The 19649-nt window shown below is 51.3% G+C and overlaps 1 protein-coding gene and 1 long non-coding RNA gene across 3 annotated transcripts in view; one reads left to right on the top strand and one right to left on the bottom strand.

Moving 5' to 3' along the window:
- Nucleotides 1-309: 309 nt before the first annotated feature.
- Nucleotides 310-19649, bottom strand: part of Sgsm2 (small G protein signaling modulator 2) — a 39204-nt gene continuing 19864 nt past the window's right edge. Inside the window, exons 8-24 of one of the 2 annotated variants that reach the window (XM_027426767.2) lie at nt 19112-19236; nt 18670-18737; nt 17704-17864; nt 17443-17569; nt 15464-15598; nt 11308-11461; nt 10241-10305; nt 10013-10158; nt 9435-9563; nt 8976-9152; nt 5507-5881; nt 5129-5253; nt 4611-4693; nt 4356-4465; nt 2814-2910; nt 2107-2274; nt 310-1894 (exon numbers count right to left, since the gene is read on the bottom strand). In XM_027426767.2, coding sequence (XP_027282568.1) covers nt 1806-1894; nt 2107-2274; nt 2814-2910; nt 4356-4465; nt 4611-4693; nt 5129-5253; nt 5507-5881; nt 8976-9152; nt 9435-9563; nt 10013-10158; nt 10241-10305; nt 11308-11461; nt 15464-15598; nt 17443-17569; nt 17704-17864; nt 18670-18737; nt 19112-19236 — 2334 coding nt within the window. In that variant the 3' untranslated portion in view covers nt 310-1805. The remainder of the gene's footprint in view (nt 1895-2106; nt 2275-2813; nt 2911-4355; nt 4466-4610; nt 4694-5128; nt 5254-5506; nt 5882-8975; nt 9153-9434; nt 9564-10012; nt 10159-10240; nt 10306-11307; nt 11462-15463; nt 15599-17442; nt 17570-17703; nt 17865-18669; nt 18738-19111; nt 19237-19649) is intronic. The other variant, XM_027426768.2, reaches the window with a different exon arrangement.
- Nucleotides 13329-17058, top strand: LOC118239140. Its single transcript, XR_004770737.1, has 3 exons — nt 13329-13409; nt 14723-14925; nt 16175-17058. It is a non-coding gene; the product is annotated as an uncharacterized LOC118239140 (long non-coding RNA).

The raw sequence follows: 19649 nt of genomic DNA on the forward strand, positions 1-19649 counted from the left end.
GTTTGAGGTGTGGGTTGGCTGGTTGGGGGGGGGGAAGAAGGGGGCAGGGGCAAGGACTTACTCCCAGCTGGGGGCACCACTGATTCCAAGATAAGACCAAGGGGTAAGGTTTGTAGCATTCTGGGTAACTGACTTTCTAACTAGCTTGTGCCATGGAGGCCCGTCTTTAGGAAAATCTTTGGTTCTCATACCATTCTTGCTTTTTTTGAAGCTGTCACCTATTACTGTTGGATCATGGGATGAGCAGAACTACCCAACACATGACAGCTCTGTGTCCAGCCAGTCCCACAAGTAGCCATTAGAGCCTCAGGCATTGCCAAATGCATTTTATTGGTCTATTATATTGAAGAGTATAGTTTCTGAGCAAAACAAAATCAACCAACCAGATGAACATACAAACAAAAAACAAAAACAAACCCCAAACCCCATACACTCTGCTCCTCACAGGGCCAGAGTCACTAAGGCAGGCACACATTTGCCACCATTCTTGGTGGAGGCCAAGGAATCACGAACAACCAGGGTGGGCAATAGGGTGGGCTTGCCCCACACATGCCGTGCAGTATGGGGGCTAGGGAGGGCATGTGCTAGATGCAGAAGGCTGCTGGTCCTTTCTCATGTTTTCCAAATGCAGTCAGTCTTTGGAGCCAGGCAAGGTGTGGCCCCCAGGTCCCAGACCTGGCTTGCACGTGCTTGGGTGGCGGGGATGACAAAATAAGCAGCATGCCTATGCTTTGGGTCAAGGGTGTGCCTTTGGTGACACCCCTGCAAACTCCTGCAAGGGTCTTTCTGGGTTTCCAGGCCTCTCTCAGTGCCCCGAGAAGCATGTGGAAATTGGAGTTGGCCTTGCTTCTCACCAGGGATGAGAATACCCAGGCAATCCCACCTCCCTTGGCCCCAGGAACTCATAGATGTCTAGAACAGGTAATGAGTACCCCGAAACTCAGAGGCCTGTCCTTGGAAGGAGGTTGTGACAGGATTGCTTTCCTACAGAGTCTCCCTGGGGTCCCTCTGGAGAGCAAGCACACTCACCATCCTCCACACCCTCAGTGGGCAAATGTGCTACTTATACAGTCCTGGGGATTATAGTGCATAAAGCAAGGGCAGGGTGAGGGAGTGACACTGTACAGAAATGAGTGGGTGCTCTGTGTGGTGGGTGGGGAGCTCATGGGGTCACTCTGGTGGCCAGAGACTATGGCAGTGCTGCTGAGGTGGGCTGCTGTGACCCAGGGCCCACATCCGGCTGCCCCTGTCTTAGGAGAGCCTGGAAGGTTGCGCAGGTCACCTGGCCCCAGGACATATGCCTGAATAGTTGAGACCACAAAAGGTCTCAGGAGAGATATGGCACAGAGCTCCTTGCTCCATGCAACTCCTGCTAGATGAGGCTCAGGCCACTGTAGACTCCACTAACCTTACTGGACCCCAGGTTGACTGGAAGAGGAATTGGGAAACAGTCCAAGCTGAGGCTGCAGGTGGCAGTGGGGGCATTCTGTTGTTTGAGAGGGAAACAGAGTAGCTGTCCCCCAAGACAGCCACTCTCCCTGTGGCCAACCCTTCCCACCCAGTCATGATCTGCAAACATCCTGACCCCGACCTGCCCTGTAAGGAGGGCGACCACTGCCCATACTCACATCCCAGGCTCTCAGTCACTTTGTTAGGTTATACAGCTAGGTGGGCAGGGTGGGCAGGGGTGAGGGTAGGGGATGTGGGGTGAGGCAATCTGGGCTGTGCTGACCTCCGCCTCTCCCTGCTGGAGCTCAGGGGCCTGGTACCTGGGCTCTCCACTTCGCAGCCTCTGGCTGCGGCTCTCACTTGGTGTCTATGAGCATCTGCACCTTGTGGACGAGGTCCCGGGCAATTCGCAGGATCTCCTGGGCATCATGACGTTCGGCCCGCTCTGGGGGTAACATGGGTAATTGTGGAGAGGCTGGGAGGAGCCCTGTGGCTAATAACCTTGCTTGGTTTCTACCTGCTATGCTCTTGATATCTGCCTATGGGGGTAGGCAACCTAGAATTCCTGAAAGCCCTCCAACCCTACCCAGTCCAGGATTTGGCCCCCCATACCCTGTTGGGGGTGGAGGGAGCCAGAATAGCTGGATCAGCTCATACCATTGAAGAACTTAATGATGTCAGTGAAGTCCATGTTGTTGTCACGTATAATCTCTCTGTAGGCCTCCACCAGGGCCAGGGCGATGAACAGGACAAAGTGCTCTGATGAGATGTGCCTGGCAGCCCAGATGACCTCCCACACTGCAAACACGTCCTCATACAGCAGCTCTGGGGACAGCAAGGAGCTGGTACTTACCATCCCAGGCACAGGGCTTGGTGGAGACACATGGAGTCAGCTTCAGCAGCTGGATTCTCCCCAACACACACACACACAGCCTGGTTCAGCCTAGATCCAGAATGGCCATTCTATCCCCTACCCCAGAACCGGTCTATCTCCTACCCTTGTCTGGTTATTTCTGCAGAATTTGTGTGACACTCCCTACTTTTAGTGTTCAGGGAAGGTGTAGTTTGAACAAGGTTCCAAAGACTATTGCCTGTGACAAAGTGTGCTGCCTGTGCTATGGAGATGCCTCACAAGCATGCAAGAAAGCACGGGCCCAGACAACCTTAGTAAAACTCAGGCTAAGCACACAGTGCGCAGTGACGTTAATACCAATGACTTAGGGGAAGAGGGCTCTCCTGCTGCCTGACCTCGGTCCCATGATCTTGCTATGTAGCTGACATTCCTTTAACTGTCCTGTTGCAGCCTCTAGAGTGCTGGGATTTGTAGGCATGTGCCATGATGCCCAGCCCCACCCACTTCTTACCTCTTTTAAAATCCAGCAGGAACCAGCGGTAGCAGAAGTAGAAGTGGGTATAGTCTCCATTTTGATGCATGAGCTCGAACAGCTCCGAGTCCAAGATCTCATGGTGAAGAGGGAGAGATACTGACCGAGCTGCTTCTCCGCCACCCTCCCCACCACCCAGGGTCTACCTCAGCCATTCCACTGCACTGCCATACCTACCCACTGGCAGCTGTGTCCTACTGTCCTTGTTCATCTGTTCCCCCTCGCCCTCTCCCCTCCCCTTGCTGCATTCTTTTTGCAGTTACTCCAGTTTCTGTGCATTTGATTTAATCACCAACCCACTTCTCACCATAACACACAGGCACAAGCATGTGTGCCCATTGCTACTCAGTTTGTAACACAGACAGCAGTACTTCTGTGTGGTGCTAGGGATGCATCCCAAACCTAGGGCTTTTCAAGTGCTAGGCCAGCACTTTGCCTGAACTAGAGCTTTGTTTTTAAAAATTTAAATTAATTCATTCTTTTAATGATTTTATGTACAATGGTGTTTTGCCTGCATCTGTGCCTGAGGGTATTGGATCCCCTGGAACTGAAGTTACAAACAGTGGTGAGCTGCCCTGTGGGTCCTGGGAATTGAATGTGGGTCCTCTGGAAGAGCAGCCAGTGCTCTTAATCACTGAGCCATCTCTCCAATCCCCAACTAATTAATTCAGCATTTGTATATGTGTGCCTACATGTGTTCATGGGTGAACATGGGCGTGTGGGCACACTATGTGTGTGTACTGACCAGGGGACAGCCTCAGGCGTCATTCCACTGGTGCTATCCACCTAGCTTTGTTACTTTTTGAATACAAGGTCTTTCACTGGCCTGGAACTCAAGTAGTCTAAGTTGTCTGGCCTGGGGATCCACCTGTCTCCCCCTTCCCAGCACTAGGATCATAAGCCATTGTGTGGCTTTAAGAAGAAAAGGAAACTACTGGTCCTAGGTATCAAACTGAGCTCCTTGACTAACTAAAAAATCAGCCCTGTTGACTTACTGTTTATTATATTCATTTGAGATGGGTTCTCACTCTGTAGCCTAGGCTCACCTTGAATTCATAGCAACCCTGATCCTGCCTCAGTCTCCCACGTGGTGGAATTTCAGGCATGAATTGTGATGCCCAGCTACTTTTATTAATACATGCATTTGAATGTGTGTATGTGTGAATTAATTTAATTAATTTTAAGATATCTCATATAGTCAGGGCTGGCCTCAAACTCACCATGTAGTCAAGCTGGCCTTGATCTCCCTGCCTCCATATCCTAAGTGCTGGGAATACAAGCATGTGCCTGGGAGCAATGATTTTTTTTAAAATGAAGAAAATTTAGCTATAGCTGATGGTGCATGCTAACAATCTCCACACTCAACGAAGCAGAGGCAGGAGGATTGCTGCAAATTCCAGGCCAGCCCCCTAAGTAACTAACTTTGTGAAATGAGTTTCCTTGTAAAGGACATCTCTAGCCTCCTCGTGGCTGATGAGCAAGTCTAGCCGAGCCCAGCCCATAGGCAGTTGCAGCACTCACCTGGATGAGGGAACGCATGTTGGCAAAGTGGGTGTCCATGGCACCCCCATTGGGGAAGTTTTGACTCATCCTCTTCATGAGGTGGCTAAAGCAGCTGTAGGCCAGCTGGTCTGCAGTGAGATGGGATGAGGCCCCGTGACTCCAGGGCAGACTGGCTAACACTCCCAGCCGTCTGGACCTGGCCAGCACCCCTTCTCCCACTTCGTCACTCTGAACCCTGTTCCACGTTGGGAAGCCTTGTACCCCATCCCTTACCGTCATCCAGGATGACCAGGAGAGGTGCCAGGAGGTCACACATGCCCTGCACGTAGCCCACTTCCAGGTGCTCCCACACATAGCTGAAATGCCAGGGGTGAACACTGTGGCTGTGTCATTCTCTTTTCTTGGGGATTGCTATGGACATGGCCCCTAAAACATTTTGTTCCCCACGAGTCAGCCTTTCTTTCTACAATTCTAAAACATTTACTGTGGCTCTACCGTATGAGGCAGTGGTAACGACCAACAGCCCTTGTCCCCAAGGTACTTCAGTAGAGGACTTGGTGAGGGCAACAAAAAGCCACCACAGTTTGGTGTGAAGGGCAGGGGAATCAAAACAGCTAAGTGTCTGAAAGACCGCTAGGATGAAATGGGATGTGGGTGCTGCAGACGGAGGATGCAGTGGGTGGGGGCGGTGCTGCAGGGACAGCGCTCCAGACAGAGGATGAGACAGTATAATAGGTGAAACCATGACCGGACTGGGTCCCCACACCTCCCCATCCTGCCCCCAATGGCACCTGCACATGATGTCTCTGAGCCTCTCGAGGTTGGGGGTTGTGAAGTACCAGTAGTTTCGGTCACATCTCTGCACATCCTTGTCTATGCGGTGCAGATTTAAGGCCACGGTGTCCAGTAATTCTATCTGGAAAAGTGGTTGTCCCTCAGAGGTGAGGGTGGCCAGCCCCTCCTAGGTTGGGGCAGGAGGTGGTACCCAAAGAAAACCCAGCCAACAAGGACCCCAGAGCTCTGAGAACAGGGGTCTCTCAGTGATGCTCAAAGAGCCCTTTCGAGATAGCTACACCACCCACGCCCCCCTTGCAGTCAGGTTTCAGGGTGTCAGGACTCCTGGAGCCACTGACAGTAGTGCGAGGGAGCACCAGGGAGCACCCACGTACAGTATAGGCTGCAGCACACACAGCTGCGAGCTCCTCCCCTGCTTCAAGCTCACTGGCAGGTGCAAGCTTCTGGCCTGGTTCATGGGGCTCAGAGACAGTGTGGGCTGCAGTGGTGGGTCCTTCGGAGGAGCCTTCTTCCCCACCACCATCCTCTTCAAAGCCCACACTCTGTGCCTCATCTAGGCTGGACTGGATGCCTGAGGCCACGGAGTAGTTGCGGGAGGAAGGCAGCCCCGAGTCTGGGGAGTCAAACTCCACTGACTGCTGCTCTGCCATGCCTGGAGTCCCAGTTGCTGGTTCCTGCTCCTGCTTTGGTCTGGAATCTTCAGGGTCCTGAGGCCCTGGGGGCTCTAGGTCATCCACAGAGATAAACACCTGGGGGGGAGTAAACAGGCGGCTCCATCCAACACTCCAGGGTCTTCCCTGGATCAGAATAGAGCTGGGAAGGAGAATTTTCTTCATACTCCCTCCTCCCACCCCTGACTCCCAATACTACAGTTCCTGGGCACCAAACCTGCTTCAAATCCAGCCAGCCAAAAGAAGAAACAAGGCTTTGGGCAAAAAAAGACAGGCTGTGCCTGTGCAATGTACTCCATAGCTTCTGAGAACTGCTACAGGAAGGGGAGCAGAGGCCTAAGTTTTTTGTTTTTTCAAGACAGGGTTTCTCTTTGTAGCCCTGGCTGTCCTGGAACTCATTCTATAGATCATCCTTTTTTTTTTTAAAGAGATTCATTTTTTATTTTAAATTATGTGTCTGCATGTTGGTTTTTGCACCTGAATGTAGGCACTTGCTGAGGCCAGAGGCATTAGGAACCAAACTCTACAAAAGCATTATGTCCCCTAGCCCTGCATATGTGATCTTAGTAGCTGAGCTCTCTCCGTTCCCTAGGCCCCAACTCTTGGTAGCCAGTTTGAGCTCACTGTTGTTCTACAAAGACCTGAAGTCACAAAGGAGCCAGGGAGAGCTGCCCCAGTGTCTTGACATTGCTGCTGGAGCGTGGTGAGGAGAATAAACTGCAGGTTTTAGGAAAAGCAAGTTCTTTATTCTTGGTATTGAATGTTGAGCAGACAAGACAGGAAAACTTCTGTAGCAATACCAAGTCAGTTATGTTAGTCTTCAGACAAAGTGCAGAAGTAGAAGGAAACAATCCACTGACTGCTGGACGCTTGCCATAGAACAAGTCCGAGGGGAAATAACACACCCATGCACTGCCTTTGCCTTTTCTTTTTCTAATCCCTTAGACAATGCAGTCTAAGGGATGCTAAAAGTTTTCATTCTAGGTAAGAAATCTGAATGACTGGGTAAAGTCATACTTGTGAAACTTGGTAGCCCAGGCTGGCCTCAGCCTCCAAGTAATGTGGGTAGAGTATGCTACCACAATAGGCGCAGACTTGTCTTTATGTACTTGTTATTACTGTGTGTCTATTACTGTGTGTGGGGGTGGTGGTGGTGGTGGTGATGCATGTGTCATAAGCCATACAAGGCCAGAGGGCAATTTTGTGGCCCTCCTTTTTACCTGAAAGTAGGTTTTGGGAATCAAACTCAAGTCATCAGAATTGTGCAGAAACTGCCTTTACCTGCTGAACCGTCTCACACTCCCAGACGCAGGATTTTACGCAAACCATAGCACAAAGTGTGCTCATGAGCAAGGGATTAAGAACAGAGTGCATGGAGAGGGAGAGGGTATCTTGTTAGTTTGGACATTTTAAAGACATATTTATTTTATGTATATGTGTGTCCTGTCCACATGTATGTGTGCATCACATGCAGGTAATGCCCTTAGAGGTCAGATGCCCTGGAACTGGAGTCACAGATGGTTATAAGCAGCCATGTGGTTGCTAGGAATTGAACCCAGGAACTCTGGAAGAGCAGCCAGTGCTCTTAACTGCTGAGCCATCTCTCTGACTGAAGTTATATTCTTTGAAGTCTTGCTCTACCTTATATTTTGTTAGCATTCATGATTAGTAAAGTATAAAGAACAAACTTTATCTAAAGAAGCCTTTTCTATTTCTTTGGTTTTTGTTTTTTTTAAATAGGGACCAGTGTAACCTAGGATGGCTCTGATTCTGCTATGTAGCTAAGGCTGGCCTTGAATTTTTAATCCTCCTACTTCTACCTCTAGAGTACTGAGACTTCAGATGTGAGATATGAGACAAGCCTGGCTTTTTAATATTAATTTGTTAGTTTAGCATTCAAAGTAATGGGCTTCACCATGGCATCTTCACAGTTGTGAGTCATATTTTGGAAAGAGACAATTTGAAGCGGGAGGAACCACAAAATGGGGGCTGGAGAGATGGCTCACTGTTTAAGACACTTGTTGCTCTTCAGCACCCACATGGTGGTTCTTGATCATCCATAACTCCAGTTCTGGGGACTCTAATGCCCTCTTCTGACCTCCACAACCACCAGGCACACATGCAGTGCATAGACATACATGCAGGCAAAACACTTATACACATAAAAATAAATAAATCTTAAAAACAGAACCACTTGTTGGCTGAGCATTGTTGTACAAAACTTTAATCCCAATACTTGGGAAGCAGAGGCAGGTGGATCTATCTCTGTGAGTTCAAGGCTATCCTGGTCTACATAGTGAGTTTCAGAACTACAAAGTGAGATCCTGTCTCAATAATAAATAAACACAAGAATAAAAACAATTTATGCCAGGTAAGTATGTAGAGCCTGCCTGTAATCCCAGCTAAGGGGACTGGGGCAGGGGGCAGTTAAGGCCAATTCAAGAGAGAAGGGGCTGGAGAGAAGAAAGAAGAAAGGTAGGGAAAGGAAACTCAGATATGGGTGGGGCGGCAGCAGCGGGCCATGATCACTACCTGCTGGTCTCAAGGCAGAAGTGCAAGGAAGAGAATCAGCAGGAAGAGTATTCTATGAATGTTCTCCCTACCTCTGTCTGCAGTTACCCCCACATCCACGAGTGCTCTCCCTACCTCTGCAAAGTTACTTCTATAAGGTGACAGAAAACTGCATGGAAAGGAACCTGCCAGTGGACAGCAATGGCTCTCTAAGTGCCCCTCTGTTCTTTGGCCAACAGCTTTCCATAAAGCCTCTTCAATCAGAGGAATCGGAACAGAGAAGTCTTGAAACTGAGGCCAGATACAGGATACTCTTGCTCAGAGACACTGACCTCATCAGAAGCGGATGCAGTACTGAACTCATGGGAACCCACGGCTACCTCCCATTTTCTCTACAAGGAGGGAGAAGCTCCCCCAAATTCCAAAAGATCCATTTCCCCCTACTATTCTATTCAAATGCAGCACAAAGAAGTTGTGTTTGTGTGAAAGCACCGGTTGCCCATTCTTCAGTTGAAATTTTGAGACACTGATACGCGAAGCTTCTGAACAGGCCCCAACTGCTAGTATTGGAGGCTAGCCCCAATCTCAGGACCCTTGTGCCTGAAAGATCTGTGGGCCCCACCAGCCCTCCCCACCAAGCCCTTTCCCGAGTCTGGCTTACATCATTGCTGATGGTGGAATCTCGGTGTACCAGGCGCTGCACGTGGCTGTCGATGCTGCTGCCCGAGGAGAACTTAGTGAGCGTGGCTGGATGCGCCTCCCGCTGCCTCACTACCACCTCACAGGCCTTCCACTCTGCCAGCACCTGCTGGTACCTCACTGCCACCGCTGTATCCACCTGTGTTCAGACCACACCGTGACCATGAGGGGAGGGTGCTCTAAGGCCTCCTCCTCAGGGCTGGGCAGGCACTGGAACTTCAGCCCTGGAGGGGACGCAGAAGCTAAGATGGCTGGACTGGAGCAGGGCCTCGGGTGAGGGACATGGGGGTGCCCTGCTACCGCTACCACCTTCCTCTGCTATTGCTAGCTGTGGGAGTGGGGCTGGGCTTCCGAGGCTCCTTCGCTGGGGTTGCTTGCCCAGCTGCTATTTCCTTGGTTCTGTAGGAACAGGTTCTCTTACCTGCTCCATCTCCTTCTTGCTCATGCCAAACTTGTAGTGGCCAAGCAGGAAGGGCCAGACATCCTTGCGAATCTCATGTTCCACACCGCCACAGTACACCTGCCGCAGCAGCTCCAGCTCCTTGTAGTTCTGAGGGACCCAGAGGGTAAAGACTGTGCAGCCTCCAGTTACTGTGGCCCAGTAGCTAAGCTACATCCCAGGGAGAGCTGGGCCTGCACTTGAGCAGCTTTACTGAGCCCGGGAACACCCTGCTTGAGGCAGCCATATTCTTCTGTTCCATGGTTGTAGCTATAAGAGGCCTTGTCTCACCTCCTTCCTCACACAGCAGGACAAAGCTTGTCAGATCTCAGATCAATATGGAAGTAGATTGGATTCCCAGCCCAGTCCCTTCCCATTCAGATGAGATTCAGCCATACATCTACAATGCAGGTCACCCCATGGCATCAGTCTCACCTATCTGCTCAATGGCCTACCATGTTTTACACAAACGACCATTAAGTTTAGAGCAGGCAGCTACATGTAACTTGCTGCCCAAGTCCCCATCCCACAGCCTCTACCCCGGGGAGCCCCATTTGCACCTTTTTGTCCTTTTGATACTTGCTCCACACATCCTTGGTAAGGCCCCCTGAGGCCCCTGGGGGCCTGTCTGGTGGAATAATGTTGTGATGCACCAGTGCTGACAGGTGGGTCCTCACTGTGGACAGGTGGCGACAGTATGCCAGCCCTACAATGGGCAAGAAGGAGGCTGTGACTGAGGTGCTTCCCCACCCCCAACCCCTCAGAGCCCCACCTCACCACACACTCACAGCCATAGAAGGCCCGGGACACAATCTGCCTCTTCATGCTCTCACACAGCAGCCTGAGGGGCAACCTGTGGAAACATCCTGGCTCAGAGGGAGGAGACTGTAGCCCACTGGACTGACATTGCAGCTTCAGGGTGCAGGGGCAGGCAAGATGCTGGGGACTGTGTGGAGAGTCGGACATGTAGCTTGGCAGTATGGGAGCGCTGGCCATCCTTGATGTTGCTATTGGGGTCCCGACTGAAACTGACTGTGAAGCTTTTTTTCTCCTAAGACAAGGTCTCTCTGTGTAGCCCTGGCTGTCCTGGAACTCACTCTATAGACCAGGCTGGTCTTGAACTCACAGAGATCCGCCTGCTTCTACCTTCTGAGTGCTGGGGTTAAAGATGGGTGCCACCACTGCCCAGCACTCCAGTGAATCTTGATTTCCTTATGTATAAATGGAGACACTTCAGGGTCAACAGAAATGGCAGGTTAAAAATGAAGTGACAGATGAAGGAGACTATCCAGTCAATGGGTCCAAACTGTTCCATGTTGTTTTCAGACATGGTAGTACTAAGTGTTCCAGACACACGGCTTGACAGTGGGGCTATGTCCATAACAGGAAGGTGAGCAGAGTATAGCATCTATTATGTGGCGGCACAACTCTAGGCATTCACGTGGTCCTCGCCTGCTTTAGGAAGGAAGTGCATCACCCCTTATTGCAGGGGAGAAAACTGAGGTTTAGAAACATAGAAGCACCAGGCTTTTAATCTCAGTACTCGGGAGGCAGAGGCAGGTGGATCTCTGTGAGTTGGAGGCCAGCCTGGTCTATAGAGTGAGTTCCAGGACAGCCAGAGCTACACAGTGAGACCCTGTCTCAAACAAAACAAAATGAAACAAAAGCAAAGACAGAGGCTCACAAAGACTCAGCAACTTGCTGAAGTCATGTAGGTAGCATAAATGAGATTTGAATCCAGGTCTGTCCAATTTAAAGAGGCCACCCTGACACGCCAATGGCAGCGCCTATAAGGACAGAAGGATAAATGTGGATATGCATTAACAGGAGGCTAGTGCCCATCCTTCCCACTCACCTGTCAGGAATACAGCTGCAGTGACTGGGGGTTGCATATGGGGAGCTACTGGAGGAGCAGGAAAGGCAGGAGGAGCCCTGGCTACACAGGGGCTCTAGGTGCCAGGCTGTCAGGTTGGGTCCAAAACCCTGCATCTCAATCATGTCACCAGCATCTGAGGGCAGGAAGGGGCCAAGGTCAATGCCTGGTAGGCTTCCTCCCCCAAGTGCCCTGCAGCATGCCCACCTCTGCCCAGAGCTGCAGATGAAATCACCCATTGGTAGAAATTCACAAGGTGGTGCCTGTGTGGTTGAGAACCCAGAGATGTAGATGGTAGGAGGGTGCCTGACACTGCCCAGCTTCCCCTGAGCCTGGAGAAGACGGAAGGAAGCTTTTCCCATGTAATGGAATACTGGGACTGCATGGTGGGTATTTGTCTACCCACCTCCACCAATGCCAGAGAACATATGCTTTCCTAGAGGAGAGGTTAGAAGAGCAAAGGCCTTCACTCCGCAAACACTGCAAGTTAGCCTTAGCCTTTCAGGCTCAGCCTGTTTCTTCCTGAGATGCTCAGGGACATGCTTGGAAGCCCCAGCATTAATAACTAAAATCCCTGAGGGAGCCTCATGTTATCTTTCTCACTACCCTTGACTATCCAAGTTCTGGTGGCCAGTGGCTAAGTGGAAACAGTGCTTCCTGCCCAAACCAGACACCCTGAGGCCTACTCTGAGGGCACTTAGCATGGTAGCTCTTGTGTGAGCTGGGATGGAGGGGAACTTCCCAGAGCTGGCAGGGTGGAAGTGGTGTCTGGATACATGGACCCAGTGGTCCACCACACCAGTCATAGCTGACCATGCCACAGTGCAGCATCATAGACAGAAATGTCTCAGCCATCCCTGCTGATCTAGATTAGAACCAGGTCAAGACTCTTAAAAGTTTCTAGGGCCAAAATGGGACCGAACACTGTTCAGGGTTGATATTCGCCAGGAGCCACAGAGATGAAACACGGTGAAGGTGGCAAGTGAAAGACTCTGGTATCACCATGAGGGAGGGAGGTGCAGAAAGAGTGAAGAACGAAGAGAGCTATGTACTGAGGTCTTTTCAGCAATGGTTTTCCAGGACTGCATGGTGGGTATTTGTCTACCCACCTCCACCAATGCCAGAGAACATATGCTTTCCTAGAGGAGAGGTTAGAAGAGCAAAGGCCTCCACTCCTGCAAACACTGCCAGTTAGCCTTAGCCTTTCAGGCTCAGCCTGTTTCTTCCTGAGATGCTCCTGGGTCAATGCTCTTCACCTTAATTCTCCAGGAAGGAGCTGAACCAGCCAGCATTGCACACTCTACATGTGACAACCCAGTGCAGACAGCTGGAGCTCTGGAGTGACTGGGTGAGTGACTGGTGAGACAGCAGGCTGGACAGGGGTCTGCTGGGTCAGCTTTGACTCTGACTCTCTCCTCTGAGCATGAGGAAATCTAACAAGAGACCCTGACTCCTCACAGTCTGGAGGCCGAGGCCTGGTGGTTTTGGATTCCCAGACTCCAGCTCTGGGTGTGCCTTGGTGGAGAGGGCTGAGCTGATTTCCCTCCTGTCCCCTCAAGGGCTGCCTTGCCTTGTTCCCCCACTCCCCCACCCATGGGTAGGATTGTGTCAGCATCTGGCCCTTCAGCTCCACCAGGAGGCAAATTAAGGGAGTATACTTGGTAGGGGGCTGCGGCTCTGGGAGTGAGGGGTTGCAAGCCATGCTGAAGACTTTGGGAAGAGCAGAAGAGCAGGAGAGGATAGGTTCAGGTAGTGGGGATGGGAGCCTAGCTCATGCTCCTGCAGCAGATAGGAGGCCAGGTGTGGGAGGAGCCAAGGGGAGGGGTGGAGGTGAGTGGGTGGGGAGGAATCAGCCCAGCCAGGCAGATAGCAGGCAGCAGGCAGGGATGGTGACAGGTGCAGAGGGTGGAGGATGGGCACAGAGGGAAACAAGCTCATGCCCAGAAAGCTGGGCCCAACCAAGGCACATCTCCTGGGTCAATGCTCTTCACCTTAATTCTCCAGGAAGGAGCTGAACCAGCCAGCATTGCACACTCTACACTGTGACAACCCAGTGCAGACAGCTGGAGCTCTGGAGTGACTGGGTGAGTGACTGGTGAGACAGCAGGCTGGACAGGGGTCTGCTGGGTCAGCTTTGACTCTGACTCTCTCCTCTGAGCATGAGGAAAGTATAAAGCAAACAATCAAGGTGGGTGAACCCCACAGCCCCTAGGACTCCGAGTGAAAGGTGCCTGGCCTGGAGCAAAATTAGAGTGAACAGCATCTCTGCTCTGTGGGGGGCAGCGGGAAATCGAGGGGGAAGGAAGAGACCTGGACACCCGGCCACTTGAATCACATGCACAAGTCAAGCATGTTGCAGGCCTGAAAAAGCAATGGCTGCAGAACTCAACAGTGTTGTCATTATGGACTGGAGTGCAGAGGGGAGCTCCCATCCCCCATCCCTACTCCCCACTTCTTCTCATACCTGGACCTCTCCCCCAAGTACTGGGGGCACGGGGATATACTGTGGGCTCATCTAATCCCTAAATTCTTTAAAAGGACACCCAGGCTACTTCCAAGGCCTCTGGACCCCATGAGCTTGGAGATTTGTCTGATCTCAGAGGCCACAGTCAGTGGTCTTTTTTTCTTCTGAGATCACAAGTTGCCTGGCTACCTTCAAACTCCTTATGTAGCTAAGGCTGACCTTGACCTCCTAGGCCCTCCTCCCTTCACCCACTAAGTGCTGGGATTACAGGAGTGTGCATCACTCCACCCAGCTGTCAGTGGCCTTTCTATTGCCAAGAGGCCAGTTTGCAGGGCAGTGAGTCCAACTGTCCCAAACTACTCAAGGCCAGTTAACTTGTAAACAAGTAGTGCTGTTCAAGTCCATGATGCAAAGAGCTAGATGGCAAGTGTATGTCAGAAACCTAAAGAGTTGGATATTCCATGGCCTACAGGACTGGGAAGGAAGGCAGACCTGTGGCAGGAAGAGCAGCTGCAGGGTTGGCTGAGGGGTGTTGGGCCATGGGCCTGGCTGGCAGGAATAGGAGTCATTATTACTGGTTGAGTGACTTGGCTGTGCCCCTTAGAAGAACTCTGTAGAAAGTGTAAGGAGAGAATTAGAAGGAACAGCATCTCTGTAAGGAGTGTAATATATCTGGTCCCTTCTGTAAGAACAAGAACTGACTGACTCTGGCATAAACATGGTGGGGTCTGGGGGAATTCCCTAGCAGCTAGGAGGTAACCTAGTTTCTGCTTCTCTGTCCAGCCTTTCCTGGAACCCATCTCTAGCCCATATAGGGCCCTGGGTTGATGGCTCTTCAAAGAGTGGGGCTCCTTCTCACCAAGACAGCTGTGTTAAAAAAGAATTTTGTGGGCAGATGAATGTTCAGACAGTATTGTGCTGTGTTGTTTCCAGGGAAGGCGATCCCTGCCACCATGATGTTGGGGTCCAGAGTACAGGACACCTGGGTAACATCACTGGCATGGCACCTGACACCAATGAGAAAACTGAGCCTGGAGATGTTGAGATACTTGCTGAAACCCATAGTGAACCAGGGCATGTGGGGCAGGAATTCGAGTTACTGCTGGGAGCCTGTACCAGTTCCTGGACCCCCTGTAGTAAGTATGTCGAGCTTCATGCAAAGCACTATAGCCCTCATTGAATGCTGGGAAGACCAATCCTTGGGGTCTCCTCTCACGGTGACCCTCACCCCTCACCTGACCTGTCCAGCTCCTACCTTTACCTCCCATCTTGTTAAGACATAGTTAGAAGCACAGGGCTGCAGCTGGCAGGAGAAAAAGGAAGAGGCCTCTGTCTGGCATCTGTCAGCTTGACTGGCAGGAATAAGGCTCTGAGAGCCATTCAGGCCCCTAAGAAGTGAGTTATCAGAGAGCCAGCCCTCCTCCCCCAGTGGCTCTTTCTCTTTCAGCCTATGGCCCCCTCTCTCAACAGAATCATTTGCTCTGTGTGTCCCCTCTCCTTGCCAGTACATGTCTGGTGTCCTCACTGATCTGCCTTCTGACAGAAGGAAATGGCCTTGCGTGCAAGTCCCCTAATGCCAACACTGCTGTTTGAGCCCCTGCAGTGGGTGGCAAGTGGGCCCAGGGGGGTTAGGGTGGAGGATGAGGTGAGTCAGGGATGGGGAGGGATAAAAACCTTTCATCAGATTGGGAGCTGTGAGGTTCCGCGAGCAGATCATTGAGAGCATCGCGTGTAGTTTATCCTCCTCTTCCTCATCATCGTCCACCGAGGCCGCACGGCTGGCCGCTAGGTGGTGGTAGTTAATAGTGACTGCTCAAAGAGAATAGCGAGAGAGGCAGAGGCATGAGGACCCTAGTCCCTGGGGAGGAGAGACCAGCTGCCCTCCTTGAGGTGAAAGGCATGGAGACTGGGATCACCTTGAACCTGAAAGGCAGAGAGGAGGGAAGGGGCAGCAGGGGAAGAGGGTTGCCCTAAGAGCCTTCTGCTGGTTATTAGGAGAGGATGGAAGGCTTGGGAGCTGGGAGGTGGCTACAGAGCTCCACTGTTTAGAGAGGTCTTCTCTAGGAAGAACAGAAGAAAGGGGTGTATGTGTGTGTGTGTGCACGCTCACATGTGTAATACACATGCCTCAAGCACAGGCACGCCTAGGAAATCACCAGTCCTGACTAAGGTTAGGTAGGTCTCTGGCCAGATGGATCCCAATCTTTCTTCAGCTGTTACGTGAACCCAGGAGAGTCTGTTGAAGGATCTCAAGAATTTATTTAGGTATTTATTTAGGGATGGATCGAAATCCTGCAATAGCTGTCACGGTCAGGCTGAACTTAACTTAGAGATGACCCCAAGCCCCTCATTTTAGAGTATAAATTCAACCTTCTTCTTCCACAGTCCCCTCAGAGCCATCCTTGAGGAGCAGGAGACACTCAACTGAGTTTCAGCTCCTGATGCCTGGCTCACCCTCTAGGGAGAAGTCCTTATAATGATGTGATCAGAATGGAAAGTGTCATGGATTGAAGGAGGGAAACAGGCTGCAAATCGAAACCAAGCCAAGCCTGAGGTGAAATGGGAGTCGACAGCATTCTGGCTGTAGCTGTCTCGTCTGGCATACCTGGGAGGAATAGAGTCCCCCAAGCCCCGGTCCTCCAAGTCTATTTGGACCATTTGTGCCATAGCTATCTGTATGAAGTCTGGGTCATCTACCCATCAACAAAGACATGTAACTACGGACAACTTTCTGGCACAAGTTAGGAAATGCAAGGAGGGATAGGTGGTTTGGTTGGCAGCAATCACTGTGGACTGAAAGATTCCATGACCTCACTCTTCAAGAAATGTAAGTCTGGTGCAGAGAATCCCACAGGTGGCAGCATCACTGAGCGGGAAGAGCATTGAAGCTGACAGGAATTTATCCATAGACGCCCCAAAGCCCAGGTGTGCGGCAGGAGCCTTAGAGCCCAGCCACCTCAGATCCCAGCCCTCAACATCCAAGCTGCAGGTTTCACCCTCTTCAGATGTAGCCCTTGCTTCTAGATCAGGAGCTGGCTTGAGGACTTTCACTGTCAAAGAAGCACAGTTCCTGTGCCCAGGCTAGTTCCTTAAGGCTGGATGGTGGGGCTAAAGAAGGGTGGAGTATTCGCTATCTTTCATTTCAGCCTGAAGAGAAAGGGAGAGATTCCCACCTTCTTTTTTTGTTTGTTTGTTTGTTTGTTTGTTTTGTTTTGTTTTTTTGTTTGTTTTTTCGAGACAGGGTTTCTCTGTGTAGCTTTGGAGCCTATCCTGGCACTCGCTCTGGAGACCAGGCTGGCCTTGAACTCCCAGACATCCGCCTGCCTCTGCCTCCCAGTGCTGGTATTAAAGGCGTGCGCCACCAACGCCCGGCGAGATTCCAACCTTCTATTAATATTTCTGGTCTCCTTTCTTTCAGCATCATGGCATGAAATATAACTAAGAAACTTGTATGGTGATGCCTGGGTCTACTGAGCTGAGAGCCTCAGGGTGATTGGGGGGAAGACAACTAAGCACAAGACAGGGATGATCTGTGAGTGAAAGATTCAGTGAGGAGACTGTAAGAGATGAACCTCTTGTCTTAACCTGACCCAAGTGACACAGTGCACCCACACACCCTGGGCATTCTCCACAGGGAACATAGGGACACTCACTGTGCTCGTGCCTGTGCCCGGGGTAGATGATCCGGAACACGTAATCTGTGGCCCGTCCTACACCCAATTCCTCCACGTCGACTGACCGTATGCTGCTGCGTTTCCGTAGCTTGGGGAAAACCTTGCCCTGCAGAGGGAGTGGGTGGTCAGCTTGTCCAATGAACATTCCCACCCAAAGCTGTTCCTGAGAACTGTGTGCTGGGAAGGAAGAGAGGAGGCCTTCACCCAGCCCTGCACCCAGAGCCTCCCCTACCAAGGTACCTTTCCCTGCTGGGTCCACAGCGGGGGCTCAAGCTGTCCACGAGGCAGCAGCCCATTCTCCAGACATGACAGAAAGGACAGCAGGTGTCCTCCCTGTGGGAAGTGCAGTGGCGGCCTCTGGATGCCATCCTGGCTCACCAGCACAAGCGTGCCACCGCTCTCTGGTGGGGGTGAATGCCCACAAGTGAGGCTGGGGCCCGTCTTGAGACCTCCCAAGCCATCACCCTGGCCCAACTGGTGACATTTCCCAGGCTAGAAAGGAGGGTAGACAGGCTAGGACATGCCTTGGGTGCTTCATTAATAGGAACAGTAGAGGGCTGACAAGGTGGCTCAGCAGGCAAAGGTGCCTGCTGCACAGCCTGACAATCTCAACTTCAGTCCCATCCCTGGGACCCACATGGTGGGAAGAGAGAAGTGACTCCTGCAAACTGTCCCCAGGTCTCCATGTGTATTGTGGTGCAGGTGTGAACTTGTGTACTTACACACATTCATACACTAAATAATGTCCAAAAAATGAAGCTGGAGAGGTGGTTAAGAGCCCTTGGTGCTTTTGCAGAGGACCCAGGTTCAATTCCTAGCACCCATATGGTGGTTCACAACTGTCTGTAATTCTAGTTCTGGGGATCCAATGCCCTCTTTTGGCCTCCATGGGCACCACACATGCATATGGTGCATACACACACACACACACACACACACACACACACACACACACACACTGAAATAGCCAACACATAAAGTTTTTAAAAAATAATTTAAACATAAAAAAAATGACAGTGGGAGTACTGGGAGTATGGCAGAACACATGTTTAGCCTGCACCATGCCCTGATTCTGATTCCCAACACTACAAAACAAGGGCATTGGGAGGGACACACACAGTAAGTGTGACAGGCCCCATGCACAGTGCAAAACAGCAAAGAGGTGTCTGCTCTCCCACCTCTGTGCCTTAAGACAAGCAGACTCACTTTGCTGGTGACAGTGGATGCAGACGATCTGACTGAAGGGTACCACCAGGGCATAGTCCCAGTAAACACTGAAAAGGAACCATATGGTGTCACTATGTCAACTGGTCTATCATCCCCTGAAACTATGTTGAAGATAGGGCAGCCAGAGCCAAGCAGTAACTTTGGCCAGTCCTGTCCCTCTAAGTCTCATGCTGTTTTCCTGGCACAGAGCCTAGCAGTCTTAGCTGTCCAGCACTTGGCTTGTGCAAACCCCTCCATGGCCAGGCGTGGCTCAGTCTCAAAGGGCTTGGGAATCACTCCAGCAGCCTCTCCCTGTAACTCTTGGCATTGGATGAAGAGTAAGGCTTGGCCCTTGGAGTCTGCTTTGTTTCTCTATCCCCTTCCCTGGGACCAAGCTTCTATTCCCTCCCCTGCTTCCTGAGAACAGTTGTAAAACCTCTACCTCTTTTCTAGCTCAGAGTCCCCGAGAGTCCCATTCATGAGTTGGTTGGGAGTCCACTTCAGAGTCAGGTTCTCTGCAGATTGGTGCAGGGAGAGATAGCCAGGGACTGCCTCCATGTCCTCCTTCTATAGGAAAGATATATATATATATATATATATATGACAGACAAAATGGGCCTAAGAGTCTCATATGAAGGAACATAGCAGGCCAGCAATGGAGTCCTGGGGCTGGAGGCTGGGCAGAGCAAGGAGAAACAGAAGCTGTATCTGAATGTCTCTTCCCAGTTGGCTTAGTGCCATTGGCTCTGTCCTGTCGGCCTGGGTGCCAGGTGTGCCACTGGCCAGCCACACCATGCTGGGCATTCACTCTGCCTGCTGGCTGCCATCCTGGCCCCGGACAACCTTGATTTCAGCTAGCCAGAGCAGATGTCATCCCTGTCTCCTGCCAACTCCAAGCTGGGCATGAGTCATATGACAATGAGGTATGGGTAGGATGGTATTCCCTTCTCTCTGGTAAGGTTCTGTAGCAAAGCAACTGG

The sequence above is a fragment of the Cricetulus griseus genome, chromosome 7 (assembly GCF_003668045.3).
Source record: "Cricetulus griseus strain 17A/GY chromosome 7, alternate assembly CriGri-PICRH-1.0, whole genome shotgun sequence".
Classification (NCBI taxonomy): domain Eukaryota; kingdom Metazoa; phylum Chordata; class Mammalia; order Rodentia; family Cricetidae; genus Cricetulus; species Cricetulus griseus.